The 13269-nt window shown below is 37.3% G+C and overlaps 2 protein-coding genes across 6 annotated transcripts; one reads left to right on the top strand and one right to left on the bottom strand.

The window, feature by feature from the left end:
- The first annotated feature begins 949 nt into the window (after positions 1-949).
- LOC142530924 (mitochondrial outer membrane protein porin of 36 kDa) lies at positions 950-3669 on the top strand. Its single transcript, XM_075636859.1, has 6 exons — positions 950-1118; positions 1217-1284; positions 1799-1909; positions 2425-2511; positions 2664-2872; positions 3113-3669. Exons 1-6 carry the CDS (start codon positions 1064-1066, stop codon positions 3417-3419), a joined length of 837 nt encoding a protein of 278 aa, XP_075492974.1. The 5' UTR covers positions 950-1063; the 3' UTR covers positions 3420-3669.
- Positions 3670-3847: 178 nt separating this feature from the next.
- LOC142530899 (serine/threonine-protein kinase PBL34-like) lies at positions 3848-8077 on the bottom strand. Of its 5 annotated transcripts, none has more exons than XM_075636828.1 (6): positions 7949-8077; positions 7363-7665; positions 6109-6443; positions 5588-6010; positions 5346-5469; positions 3848-4767 (listed from the first exon to the last, which is right to left on the bottom strand). In XM_075636828.1, the coding sequence occupies exons 2-6, from the start codon at positions 7541-7543 to the stop codon at positions 4283-4285; spliced, it is 1548 nt and encodes a 515-aa protein (XP_075492943.1). In that variant the 5' UTR covers positions 7544-7665; positions 7949-8077; the 3' UTR covers positions 3848-4282. The 5 variants fall into 5 exon arrangements, with proteins under 5 accessions (XP_075492943.1, XP_075492934.1, XP_075492960.1 ...); XM_075636819.1 differs by having other exon boundaries at positions 7851-8059; XM_075636845.1 differs by having other exon boundaries at positions 5588-5724; positions 5875-6010; positions 7363-8053.
- Positions 8078-13269: the final 5192 nt, after the last annotated feature.

The raw sequence follows: 13269 nt of genomic DNA on the forward strand, positions 1-13269 counted from the left end.
CGATGTAGCTTGAAGATATCAGTATAATAATTTATCTACATCAATAACATACTCATTTCAATCAATAACATCATTCAAAATCGACAATATAAGTCTCAAATATCTTTTGAAACTTTAAAAATTCATATCAAATCGATATCATAACATAATTCAATTCCGACTTCGAATATGAGTTTTTTGTCGGTTATTCTGCTACATATAAGAATCTCGATTTCAATTACATGCTATTCCAGCACTTTGATATTTAGAGCTGCTGAAACTAGAAGAAATTTACCTCAAAAGAAAGCTCTTGACGCGAAGATTCCGAATATATAATTTGTTTCGCGTTTGGACAACGTTTCAAAGTGATTTCGGATGATAGAAATCAATTTCCCACTGACCCCTCGAAGTTGCTGAATGAGAAATAAAGAAGAAATGAATCAAAAGACTTATTCTTATCTCCACCGCTCTCGCGTTCGGGCGGTAGAATTCTCGCGCCCAAGCGCGAGACATTCTGCCCCCGAGTTTTACTTGTACCGCGCTCAGGCGGTCAATAAACTACCGCTCGGGCGCGGAATGTTCTGCCCGAATACTAACATTCTCTACACTGGCGCTCAGGCGGTAATCTTCTACCGCTCGGCCGCCACACGTTCTGTACCAAAATATTGGTTTTGTACTTGTTGGCGTCCGGCTTCTGAACTCGAGCTCTTACAACGTCAATTCATATCCAATACTTATTTTCTCATTTTCATTATCATGATATACATCATATACATAATCACATGACAATTTAATAAATTATCGACAATCAACATAGGATTTACGATAATACGATACACGGTCCTTACAACATGTGTGTTAATAGAAAAAAGGTATTTTAGGATTTTTTTTAATTAAATAAGACATAATGCAAAATGTGTAATAAAGAAGATCATTTTTAAAATTATGACTTTATAATCAATTTTCCAAATATAAAATTCAACGGTGGAGATAATCCATGGCAATGAAACAGGGTCACAAATTTCTTTTATTCTCCGGTGTACCTTAAAACTTGTCTTCTATGTGGGAGTGAAGAAAGGAGAAAATGGTGTTTGTGAAGGGTCCAGGTCTTTACTCCGACATTGGCAAGAGAGCCAGAGGTAACCGCTTTTTATCTGCCTGTAATTGTTGGTTTCTTTTCTTTCTCTCTGTTAGTTCATGTGATTTTAATGGAATTTCATTTGTGGGGTCGTTGCAGATCTTCTCTACAAGGATTATCAGGGTGACCAAAAGTTCACTGTAACTACCTACACTTCAAATGGGGTGGTCAGTATTCTTCATCTCTTTTCTACTGTTGCTCAAATTCTTTCGTTGTGTGAAAGTGAGGAAAAGGGTTGTCCTTATAACGGATTGATGAAGTAAGATTCAGCTCACGATAGCCTATTTCATTGTGTGTGTTGATATTTGACTGGAAAGATACGTGGAACTTTTCTTATTTCTCTTCTTTTTCTTGAATCATTCATTAGCTGAGTCTTTTGTCAAAAAAATTAATGATATTTGCATTGCCCTTTAGATTTATATAAATTTGTATGTGCGTTGAGTATAAATTATGATGGTTTACCATGTTCGGTTACAGTCTAAACTTCTATTTTTCGTTCAAGAGTGCCGTGCAACCAGAAGTGTTCAAAGTTTGCAATGCCTAATTATGATATCATGGGATGTGTGGTTTCATCAGGATTGCGATTATGAGACTTTCTTTGTATTTGTGGGCGCAAACTTTGGCGTATTTGGATTTCACTCTTCAGATGTCTGATTGTTCAATTTGGTTTTGACTCCACAGGCCATTACATCATCTGGGACGAAGAAAGGTGAGTTGTTTTTAGCTGATGTTAACACGCAGCTGAAGAACAAGAACATCACTACTGATGTGAAAGTTGACACTAATTCTAACGTGAGTCATCTTGTTCTCTGGAGATTCTTTATTTCACTTTTAGTATGGGATGAAACTAGACAGTCCCTTACTCTAAATTCCACAGATAGTTCATGCCTTGTGATTTCTTGACATTAGATATCTATAATGTTTTCTTGATGTTTGTTGATTAGTAGGGTTCGATTGTTGTTTTGTACTTGACCGGAATGCTTCACGCAGTGTTTAAAATCATTTCCTTTATGCTAACTGTTTTATGATGTAAATACATTTTGCAACACTCTTTTTTTTTTTTCATTTATTCTTTAGATGAAAATGATTTTGTAGCTTTGCATTTTATCAAACACATTATAGATTATCCAATCAAAAGCAGCTAAAACATTGTTAGTGTATTTAGTTCTGTAGATTGGGAGGATTTCTCACCCTTTCTTTCATGGGGGTGGGGGTGGAGGGAGGTGCTCATACTTTTGCAAAATGTAAACTCAGCCAAAAAAACCTATTGAATTTTGACATTTGACTAAAGGTTTCTGATTATTAAGGTTTTCACGACTATCAGTGTTGATGAACCTGCTCCTGGAGTTAAGGCTATCTTTAGCTTTGTTGCTCCCGACCAAAAATCTGGCAAGGTATTTTTTTTCTCGTGTTTGTGATATTGAAATTCGACCCTTTCAGTTCATTAAAGCTTGTGAAATTTATTTTCCATTTATCATTTTTATGGATTGTCTTCTCATTTGGATTGAGTCTTAGTCATCTAATGATTTGGTAATTCGGTTGACAGGTGGAACTTCAGTATTTGCATGAGTACGCAGGAATAAGTACCAGCCTTGGTCTCACTGCAAAACCTTTGGTTAATTTCTCTGGCGTTGTTGGATATCACCAGGCTGCTTTTGGGACTGATATCTCATTCGACACGGCTACTGGGAACTTTACAAAATGCAATGCTGGAGCTAGTTTCATGACTCCCGACTTGATAGCATCCTTGATATTGTAAGCATCTATCAATTAACAAAATATACTAAATTAACAAATTTCTGACTGTCAGTAGTTTAGGATAAATGTGGATTGGGATCCTGGGTTTGCTTTTAACTCTAGCTTTTTATGGAAGAACTGGAAAAATATTGTATTGACCCTGATTAGTATATTTGTGGGATTTCATGTTTTGTGAGCACTGAGGTCAATATTTTGAACTATTTTATTTCCTTTTGCTGGGCGTTGCTTCTTCCACAGAAACGACAAAGGTGAAACACTTACAGCATCCTATTTTCACACTGTAAGCCCGTTAACCAATACTGCAGTCGGAGCAGAATTGATCCACAGCTTTTCAAGCAATGAAAATACCCTCGCCATTGGCACTCAGCATTTACTCGATCCACTCACTTTGGTGAAAGCTCGAGTCAACAACTATGGCAAGGCAAGTGCTCTCATACAACACGAATGGCGTCCTAGATCTCTCATCACCATCTCTGGTGAAGTGGACACTGGGTCTATAGAGAAAAGCGCGAAAATTGGACTTGCTGTAGCACTTAAACCCTGAGATCAAGAATTTCCGAGTAAATTAAATTATTGATGACATTTTCTTGAAGTGATGGAGCAGGAAATAAAGTAGATAATAGATTCAGGGCATTGCCCTGGTTTTGAACTCTTTGCTATCTTGGTTTTATTCTTGTATTTGATGCTGGCTTTGGTCTGTATAAATAATTCCCTCTGTTGGCACAAACTTGTCAAACCAACTTTTACGGAGTCCGCAAACGGTTACTGGTTATTCTCAAAGTTTCCTCGGTTCATCTCGCAGAGTTATTATTATATGTCCTTTTATGCTTTCATCACTGAGTGCAAGAATTGCTAAATTCTTTAATACTATGCATGACCGTGCGTACATCGATATATCAATGAATATTCCTTTCATTTATAAAACGTGATGTGTGTCTGCCTGAGTTTGTTTAATAAAATAAAACGGACGAGGAATACAAGCAAGATTCTTTCCAAGTTAAAAATGGCAGTCAAATATACACAGAATAACTGTTATCTTGAAGAGTACTGGCATTTCGAAATGCACTTTTCAATTAGTTGTTAAAACACCTAATGAATCTCAAAAAAAGGGGAAGAGTTTCATTAATGGCACATCGAAAGGAATTACATCCTCAGCATATATCGGGTCTCTATATATTTTTGCAGGACCAACCCGAGAGAGAGCAAGGCAAGATGACTTCGACTCGGTTAGCATGACATCCTCCACATGTCGGAGTTTGCCCCTCAAACATCACATCACAATAATATGTGGAGACACCGTTTTCCTATAAGCAATTTGACTGTGGACAGAGAATGTATCCAAACCGGGCGGTTGGTGGTTTAAAAGAATGGCAGAGAAACAATGAACATGTTTCCACCAACCGAATCTTATGATTTACCATTTGGTTTTGGTGAGTTTTGAGCCGACTGATGAAACGGTGAAGCCTGAGAACCAATCGGTATGGATAGTCTTCTTGGATGGTGCTGGCCGTTTCTTGAATTCGGGTTTGATCCGACCCGGTCAACTTGAACAGTTTGAAAGTGGTAAGATGAACTAGCCATGTCTTTGAGGTTTGGCAATGGCTTTAAAGCTTCAACTACTTCACTCATTAGCGGCCTAGCTTTGGGATCTCGACTAAGGCAACGAGCAGCTATTTGTGCAGCTTTCTGGGTACCTTTAACAGAAAAATGACCTTCAAGACGGGGATCTATCAGACGATAAAACTGTCTCCTTTCACCAAGATGAGGCCTAGCCCATTCTACAAGGTTATGTTCCCCATTAGGCCGGTTTCTGTCCATTGATCTTCTGCCTGTGAGCATTTCAAGAAGAACAACACCAAAGCTATACACGTCGCTTTTTGATGTAAGATGTCCTGCAACAGAAAGCGACAGAACTACATTAAATAAAAGTGAACCATTTTCCGTATCCTGAAGAAATTACGGTTTTGCATGCTTGAGTATTACTATAGGCATCAAATAATCCTTCCCACTTCTTTCTTCCCGTTCATCTATGAACTATTTATTCCCCTAGTCAAAATGTTTCTATAAAACTTCAAACACAAAACCTCAAATTCCCAAGGTGTAAATGAGTGATTCATATTCGAAATTATTGAATTTGAGCTGAACTCAAACAAGTTCGAATATTTTTTGAGACGAACTCGAGCCCAATTACTTTAATCAATAGCTTGCAAGCAGCTCGTAAGTTTTAATATTTTATTAATATAATTATACATTAAATAAACATATTTCGAAACTTTCGATTATTTAATTTCATACAATAATTAGAATGGTTTGCAAACATATTCAAATCTTTTGCGCTTAGAGCTAAAATATTTAAACAATTCGAGCTTCGAATCGAACTCGAGCTCGAATATATCTAATTCGAGTCATAAAATTTTCTTCATGTTTGCCTCAGATTCAGCTTGTTTATGTTCTAACGTGACATGTTTACCTGTCATCACATATTCCGGGGCTGCATAACCATAGGTACCCATAACACGAGTGGAAACATGAGTTTTCCCTTCATCTGGAGCATCTTTTGCAAGTCCAAAATCAGAGAGCGTGGCATTATATTCCTAGAAGAAGTTAGGACGATCAAATAAAAACCACACGCACTCAATGTTCATTAAGCAAGTACATCGAGCAAGACTGGATTTTTAGAATAATCGAGGTTCACAAGTACTGAGTCCATACAGCATTTAACAGAATGTTTGCCGTCTTAAAATCACGATAGATCACTGGCCTTTCTGCTTCTTCGTGAAGAAAAGCAAGACCCTTGGCAGCACCTAGAGCAATTTTCATCCGGATAGACCATGGAAGAGGGAGAGATCCTGCAAGAATTATAGTCGTTAGATTACCAAGAAATTGCAACGTAGCACAAAACAAATTATACATTACTCGGTTTTGAGATTTGCAACCACAGTCTACAAACAAGGAAATCAAATATAATAAGTGCAGTTGAAAAGAAACCAGATGAATACTTCTGAAAAGGTGATTCTCCAAGCTTCCTCTAGGCATGAACTCATAAACTAACAGCCTCTGATAATCTTCTATACAGTAACCGATCAATTTTACCAAATTAGGATGTACAAGGTCCCCAAGAAAATTTACCTCGGCCTGTAAAAGGATATCACACAATTTAGAAGAATCCAGCATGACGTAAGAAAATCACGAGAGGGACACTCAAGGAAAATCGAGATAAGATAGTAACCAACCAGCCATTCGTTGTGACCCTGAAGTCCATCGTGATTTAGGGTCTTGACAGCAACAGTAAGTCCTGTCCCCGGTTTGACTGGAGCTGTACCATTCTCTTCTATCCAGCCCTTAAATACACAGCCAAATCCCCCTTCTCCAAGAAGGGATTCTGGTCTAAAGTTTCTTGTTGCCAACTTGAGGTCATTGAATGCAAATTTTCGAAGCCGGGAAGAGATGTTAAATTCATCTTCAGGTTTGGATGTTGAAGAATTGGTTTCGCCATTGCTAGTGGTGGTGGATAGGATTATGGGAGCAGCTGGTTGGTCTATGCTGGTACCTTTTGTGGATTTACTTTCTGGTTAAATGCATCACAAAATAACGAAGAGAAAACCAACTTTGTACATTATGTGGAAAGTCCAAGGAGTCTTATATGATTCATTAACTATACAAAATTGGTAAACATAAATTCAAAAAAGTCAGAGATTTTATAATTGCACATAGTGCCAAATCCCCAACAGCAATACTTTCGAAGTATTAAAGCAACACTTGAAGACATGCAGCATGTCTCTCGCACTCAACTTTTCGAGCAATAGAAGTCAAGATAATTTTCATGAGTTGATTCACCTCCTAACAGAGTTTCATGTGACTGATCTAGAATCCAGCCATTTCGTGCAATTGACTGCATCCCATGACATTCAAATGCAAATATTACGAATTCCTTTTCAAAGTCTAGCAGCCTAGCTGACACTTGAGCAAGTTTTTATAAAAAAACACTTTACTAAATGGTGGTTGGAGAGGGTTATACAAATCCTCACACCTAAATATAACTCTCAAAATCTTTGACCACTCCCTCCAACTAGCAAGACAGAGTATGACACAAATATCCATTTCATGGTTGGGTTAATCAGATGCAAGTGTCACTTCAAATAATTCAGAATTCAGATGATTGTCTATCTGGTTGAGGCCGCCTCTTGTAGGCTCCTTTTTGCATAAGCCAGTTTAATTCACAACATCATATTCTCACATTTAACAAATACAAATTGCCCATATAGAAATCACACATTATCTTAACTTGTTTTAGGGGGCCAAAGCAAAACTTTCAGTTTTATTCATGTGGGACCAACAAGCCATCGCTCATCCGCTCCTTTCTATAACTTCAACATCAACAGAAATCAATTTCTATAACTTCTATATCAAGATCATATAAGCAATATGAAAGTGGACATAAATGTAAAAATTGCGGACAAAATTATGTAAAAGGGGGAAGGGATTACCGTGAGTGCTGATACCACTAAGAGAGGTATCAACTTTAGATCTTGAAGAAATACAACTACGAATAAATCTCAACTTAATCCAGCAACCAGTCTCCTCCACACCATCAACATCACCATCTTTCTTCTTAGTCCCCTTTGATTCCCAAGACTTCACCTTTACGCCATCTCCCTTTAGCCCCATCTTCTAAAACCTAATAACCATGAAAATATATCCAGATATCCTACCACCGAGCCTCTTGATTATTTATGCCAAACAGGCCCTCGATTCCTGTTCAATTACCTCTAAAATCCCTTCAAAATCACCTACAGTAACTCAAATTTATTTCAGGAAAAAAAAAGTCAAATATAACAGAGGAGAGTTGTTCCATTTCATCAAATTTAAGTAAAGACAGAGAGAAAATCTACAGATCACATGCTTGAACTTCAAATAAAAAATTATCGCTCCCTGAAATTGTGTAACGTTGAAAGGTGGAATCAGATAATTATACCACCCGTTCAAAAAGTAAAACAATCGCTATGCGCACACCACCCATAAACGTCCCTCTTTGAAAAGATTTCGAAATCCAACAAGACTATATTTGCTGACCAGTTCAATGCTCAAGAAAATAATGTAGACATCCATCCGCCCGCCACATGTATTCAATCATAAAAAATAAAGTTCCAGTATATTATGTTTTATCATGAGGGGAGAAAAAAGTATGTATGGTATAATTTACCGAATAGAATTATCAATCAGCTCTTTCCTTTTTTAAAATAGAATCTAAGACTAAATAAAGGTTAAAATTATTTTATAGTGGGGTAAAATGGGAAAGACAAAATATGTGTGGAGTTACGAGGGAATGGAAACGGGAAAACGTGGGCAACTCGGGCAGGTGGTTTTGGTTATATTCATTGTGTGTTGACTTCATAAATCGTGTTTCTTAGTCTATGCGATTACCAGCTTAATTAGCTTATCATATATAAACCCAAGCAGTTATTCATTAACATATTATCAGATGGCTCAGGTTGCGATCTCGTTTTTCTGGCAGGGATATTGCAATTTTTTCGCATCTCGTTGCTGATTCTGCTCTCTTGTTGCATATTTGGAGTTCACGATTGAGATCGAGACTTTGCCTTGATCGAGTGCTACTGCGATTGAGATCTATTGTCTGCATTCCACTCTGCTTCAGTTTTTTTTTTTTTTTTGTGCTAATTTGACATCAGCGAGCTTTAATTCATGAATCAATGGCAACTGACAACAATTTCAACGATCCAATGTTCATTCACCCAACCCAAACTCCAGGTATGAACATTGTTAATGAGCAATTGACTGGAGTTGAAAATTACGGCGTGTGGAGTCGAGTTTATTACTCTGCGTGCGAAGAACAAAATAGCCTTCATTGATGGTACTTGAAAACGTCATGCCGCTAATCATGTTACCTTGAATCAATGGGAAAGGTGTGATGCATTTGTTCTATCATGGATTATGAATGCAGTATATAAGGAACCTTTATGGGGATTGTCTATTCTGTTGACTCGTCTGTGGTTTGGTCGGACTTTAAGGAACAATTTGACAAAGTTAATGATTCTCGAATTTTTTGCATTTCACCGAGAGATGGGACGTTTAACTCAAGGTAATAGCACTATGTCTGCGTATTATTGCAAACTCAAGCAATAGTGGGATCATGGTTCGCCGAAACGGGAACGGAACGGCCGGAACGGGTGTTCCGAAACCGGAACGTCAGCAACCTTGACGAGGTTCCGGAGTGGGTAGGTTGATGGCTTGTATCGGCGATGACCGAAAACGGGGATATAACTGTGGAACGGAACCGGAACGCAATTCGCGACGGTTTTGTTTTGAACTGTCGCTACTAGCGACGGTTTTATGTATGTAGCGACGATTTTTATTCAACCGTCGCCGATTTACATCGGCGAATCGGCGACGGGTTTAATAAAACTGTCGCTATAGTTAGCGACGGTTTGAATAAACCCGTCGCCAAATTAAAATCTGCGACGGTTGAATAAAAACCGTCGCTAAATTTAGCGACGATTTTTCATAAAACCGTCGCAAATTCGAATCAGCGACGGATTTAATAATGCACGTATCTTAGCTTTCTAGTATAAATAATGCAATTGTAGGTCCTATTGCACGGCGTATCTTTGCTTTGTAGTACAAATAATGCAATTTTGAGCACATGCATTGTTTGGATAAAACCGTCGCCAAATTAAATTTCTTATTTACATCAAATAATCTATTTAAATGATATTTATTTTAATTTTTATATTTCTAAATATTTTCCAAAATTTTTAATTTTTATATATTTATAATATTTTTTTTAAATACACGTTCCGCGACCGTTCCGCGAAATTTCATTGTAACTGGAACGGTAGCATCCGTTCCGATCTCCGCGACGGCGACAGCGAACCATGAGTGGGATGGATATGCTTCCTTGGTCATCCTTCCATCATGCGAATGTGATACAGCCGTACATACCTCGAACATGACCAGCAACAGAAATTATTGCAGTTTTTGATGGGCTTGGATGACAGTTACTTACAAGTCACATGTGCGGAATCAGAGTTTGCTGATGACGTCATTACCTACTATTGGTCAGGCATTCTCCTTAGTTTCACAAGAGGAGTCACATAAGTCTCTTTCTTCTGTTACACCACCTGCATCTATATTCCATTCGACGCAACATAGGGTTGAAGAATCAAAGAAGGATGTGCTTCAGTGTGAACATTGTCATTGGAATTAGCACACTAAGGCAAACTGCTATAAATTGATAGGCAAAAGATCTCCTTGTTGCATGCTTCTAAGTCCTTGCATGATTCCTCTACTGTCGTCCGACTGCCAAATGGTAGCAGATTTCCAGTTAATCAAAAGTGTTATGTAGTCATCTCAAACACCATCACCCTTTCCAATGTCCTATATGTTCCCAACTTTCACTTCAACCTTTATTATCTCCCAATTCTCAAAGTCTCATAAATGTTTTTTCCTGTTTTTTCCTTTTTCCTTTTTATTTTTCAAGACCTCAGCAATGGAAAGATAATGAGGATTGGTAGAGAACATGTCATTTATCACCTTACCATCAATCTGTCACATATCTCTCCTCCAGGCATTACACCATCTATATCTCATACTTAACCTTCGCTTTGTTTTTATCCACCTCGACTCCCATTGATATACCAGAAATCCCAAAAAATTCTCTTCTTTCACGCCAAGAAAATACAATCATCCACAGAACACAAATTATGCGCAGATATAAACTTGCGGCAAGCTATATTTCAATTCGCCGCATGAGATATTTTAACTTTTGATTGATTGTCAAGAATTATTTGGTCCCTGAGCCACCAGCTTCAAGTGAAGGCTTGGTAAAACAGGATTTTGTTACGCAAGAAAACAATGTTAATATGTCAACTATAATCTACAAACTTTATAAATTCAAACGCTGTGGAGAAATCGAAATTTGTTTCTACATAGTATTACGAGGAAGACGGTTTTCTAGCATTTGTGAACCATTAGAACTACAAAAATTTGGGACACCGAAGAAACTGGAACAAAACATGAATGAAAGAAAATAGAAGTACAACAGATACGCCGCGGAGAATTGTACCGGCTAGCTCAAACAATTTACAAGGTACCAAAAAATATCTCCAGTTCGTGATTCAAATGTGGAATCTTTCTATACTGTCATATCATGTTGCAGCATAAGGGTTTTCCTTGAGTTTGCAATTTTTTCCATAGGCAAGTCATTTGTTTCGTAGATTGATAATGTGCAGTATGATAATCTTCAATGCATCCAAACTGACAAAACTTGGAGCTATGCACGTATTCCACGTCTTTCGAGCCATTAAACTGCTCTACCCACATTCCCATGCTAACATCTTCCATCTTGAACAACTGATTCATGGTTTAAAAAAAATAATCAAACAAGGGCTTGTTTTCCCAGTAAAAACAACATAACAAGGCGGAATGACGCACTCTTAGTTTGCGCAACTCAAACTCAGTAACGATATTGATAAGAATCACAAGGATGATCCCGTAATATCAGCCAAAGAATATGGAAAGATTTCAAATTTGCAAGATTGTCTCAATTACACACCTTAATATTAGGGATTGAATATATCACTCTCAATAGTCTAAATTTAGCTTTATGTACGTTAGTTTATTCATTATATAAACTTTTGTATGCTGTAGTAAATGATTTGAAGGAAATAATAAAATAATCAACCTTTCTTCATTGTCTCTCCTTTCTCAAATTCAATAGATATAACGTGCTATGTCAGATGACACAATATAACCAGGTCCATTTGCATATGGTGGATAGACTTCTTCCGGCCATTCCTGAAGGTCCCCAAGAAGACGATACAAGTGATCATAATGAGAACACAATATGTTTTCAATAATGAAATAATAAACTCAAGGGCATAAAACATTTGTGTCATGCAATTCCAGTTTTTTTGGCATCATTCCCCTTGACCCAAATAGCTATGAGGCAAAGTTGCAGGACTTCTGCAAGATGATTGTAATGAACTCAATGATATGTAGTCTTGAATTGTTAGTACGTGAGTAGCGATAGATTAGGGGTGTTGTGCTACCATAACATATTTAGTTTAATTAAATCGACGAAACTTGATTTATCAATTATAGTTATCTCGATTGTTCGATTTCAAGATTAATTGTTTTCACAAAACGAAAATCCTATTTTTAATCAATATGGAACGATGTCGTACCTAGTTGATTGTTAGTAAGTTTTGACTGAATGTCGAGTTTGGTCAATTAAACTGGAAAAACACAAAGATTAGCGGCTATCCATATAATTCTAAGGTTGATTGCTTGTAACTGTATGAATAAATAATATGTTAGCCGATGACCAATGATACAATTGAATAATGGAAATCCCTTGAATCAGAGCTTGATAATATTAAATTTTACATTTCATTAGTTATACCTCTTGATTATTTATTTCTTCTTGCATGCTAAATTAGTTATAATATTTTATTTAGTTTTCATCGCTTATTATAGCAACGGTTTATATGTAAACCGTCGCTACAGGAAGCGATGGTCTTCTTTAATAATGCACGTATCTTAGCTTTCTAGTATAAATAATGCAATTGTAGGTCCTATTGCACGGCGTATCTTTGCTTTGTAGTACAAATAATGCAATTTTGAGCACATGCATTGTTTGGATAAAACCGTCGCCAAATTAAATTTCTTATTTACATCAAATAATCTATTTAAATGATATTTATTTTAATTTTTATATTTCTAAATATTTTCCAAAATTTTTAATTTTTATATATTTATAATATTTTTTTTAAATACACGTTCCGCGACCGTTCCGCGAAATTTCATTGTAACTGGAACGGTAGCATCCGTTCCGATCTCCGCGACGGCGACAGCGAACCATGAGTGGGATGGATATGCTTCCTTGGTCATCCTTCCATCATGCGAATGTGATACAGCCGTACATACCTCGAACATGACCAGCAACAGAAATTATTGCAGTTTTTGATGGGCTTGGATGACAGTTACTTACAAGTCACATGTGCGGAATCAGAGTTTGCTGATGACGTCATTACCTACTATTGGTCAGGCATTCTCCTTAGTTTCACAAGAGGAGTCACATAAGTCTCTTTCTTCTGTTACACCACCTGCATCTATATTCCATTCGACGCAACATAGGGTTGAAGAATCAAAGAAGGATGTGCTTCAGTGTGAACATTGTCATTGGAATTAGCACACTAAGGCAATTGTCCACAGCTTTTCAAGCAATGAAAATACCCTCGCCATTGGCACTCAGCATTTACTCGATCCACTCACTTTGGTGAAAGCTCGAGTCAACAACTATGGCAAGGCAAGTGCTCTCATACAACACGAATGGCGTCCTAGATCTCTCATCACCATCTCTGGTGAAGTGGACA

Source organism: Primulina tabacum, chromosome 2 (assembly GCF_025594145.1).
Source record: "Primulina tabacum isolate GXHZ01 chromosome 2, ASM2559414v2, whole genome shotgun sequence".
NCBI lineage: Eukaryota > Viridiplantae > Streptophyta > Magnoliopsida > Lamiales > Gesneriaceae > Primulina > Primulina tabacum.

What these genes read in the sequence shown, in the direction of transcription:
- LOC142530899 (XM_075636828.1), bottom strand. Translation starts at nt 7,543, where the DNA reads ATGGGGCTAAAGGGAGATGGCGTAAAGGTGAAGTCTTGGGAATCAAAG. An exon ending in CAAACATTCTGTTAAATGCT is followed by an intron (nt 5,470 to 5,587) that starts GTATGGACTCAG and finishes AACTTCTTCTAG; the next exon opens with GAATATAATGCCACGCTCTC. An exon ending in CCCGGAATATGTGATGACAG is followed by an intron (nt 4,768 to 5,345) that starts GTAAACATGTCA and finishes TTTCTGTTGCAG; the next exon opens with GACATCTTACATCAAAAAGC.
- LOC142530924 (XM_075636859.1), top strand. Translation starts at nt 1,064, where the DNA reads ATGGTGTTTGTGAAGGGTCCAGGTCTTTACTCCGACATTGGCAAGAGA. An exon ending in AAGTTGACACTAATTCTAAC is followed by an intron (nt 1,910 to 2,424) that starts GTGAGTCATCTT and finishes CTGATTATTAAG; the next exon opens with GTTTTCACGACTATCAGTGT. An exon ending in CCGACCAAAAATCTGGCAAG is followed by an intron (nt 2,512 to 2,663) that starts GTATTTTTTTTC and finishes TTCGGTTGACAG; the next exon opens with GTGGAACTTCAGTATTTGCA.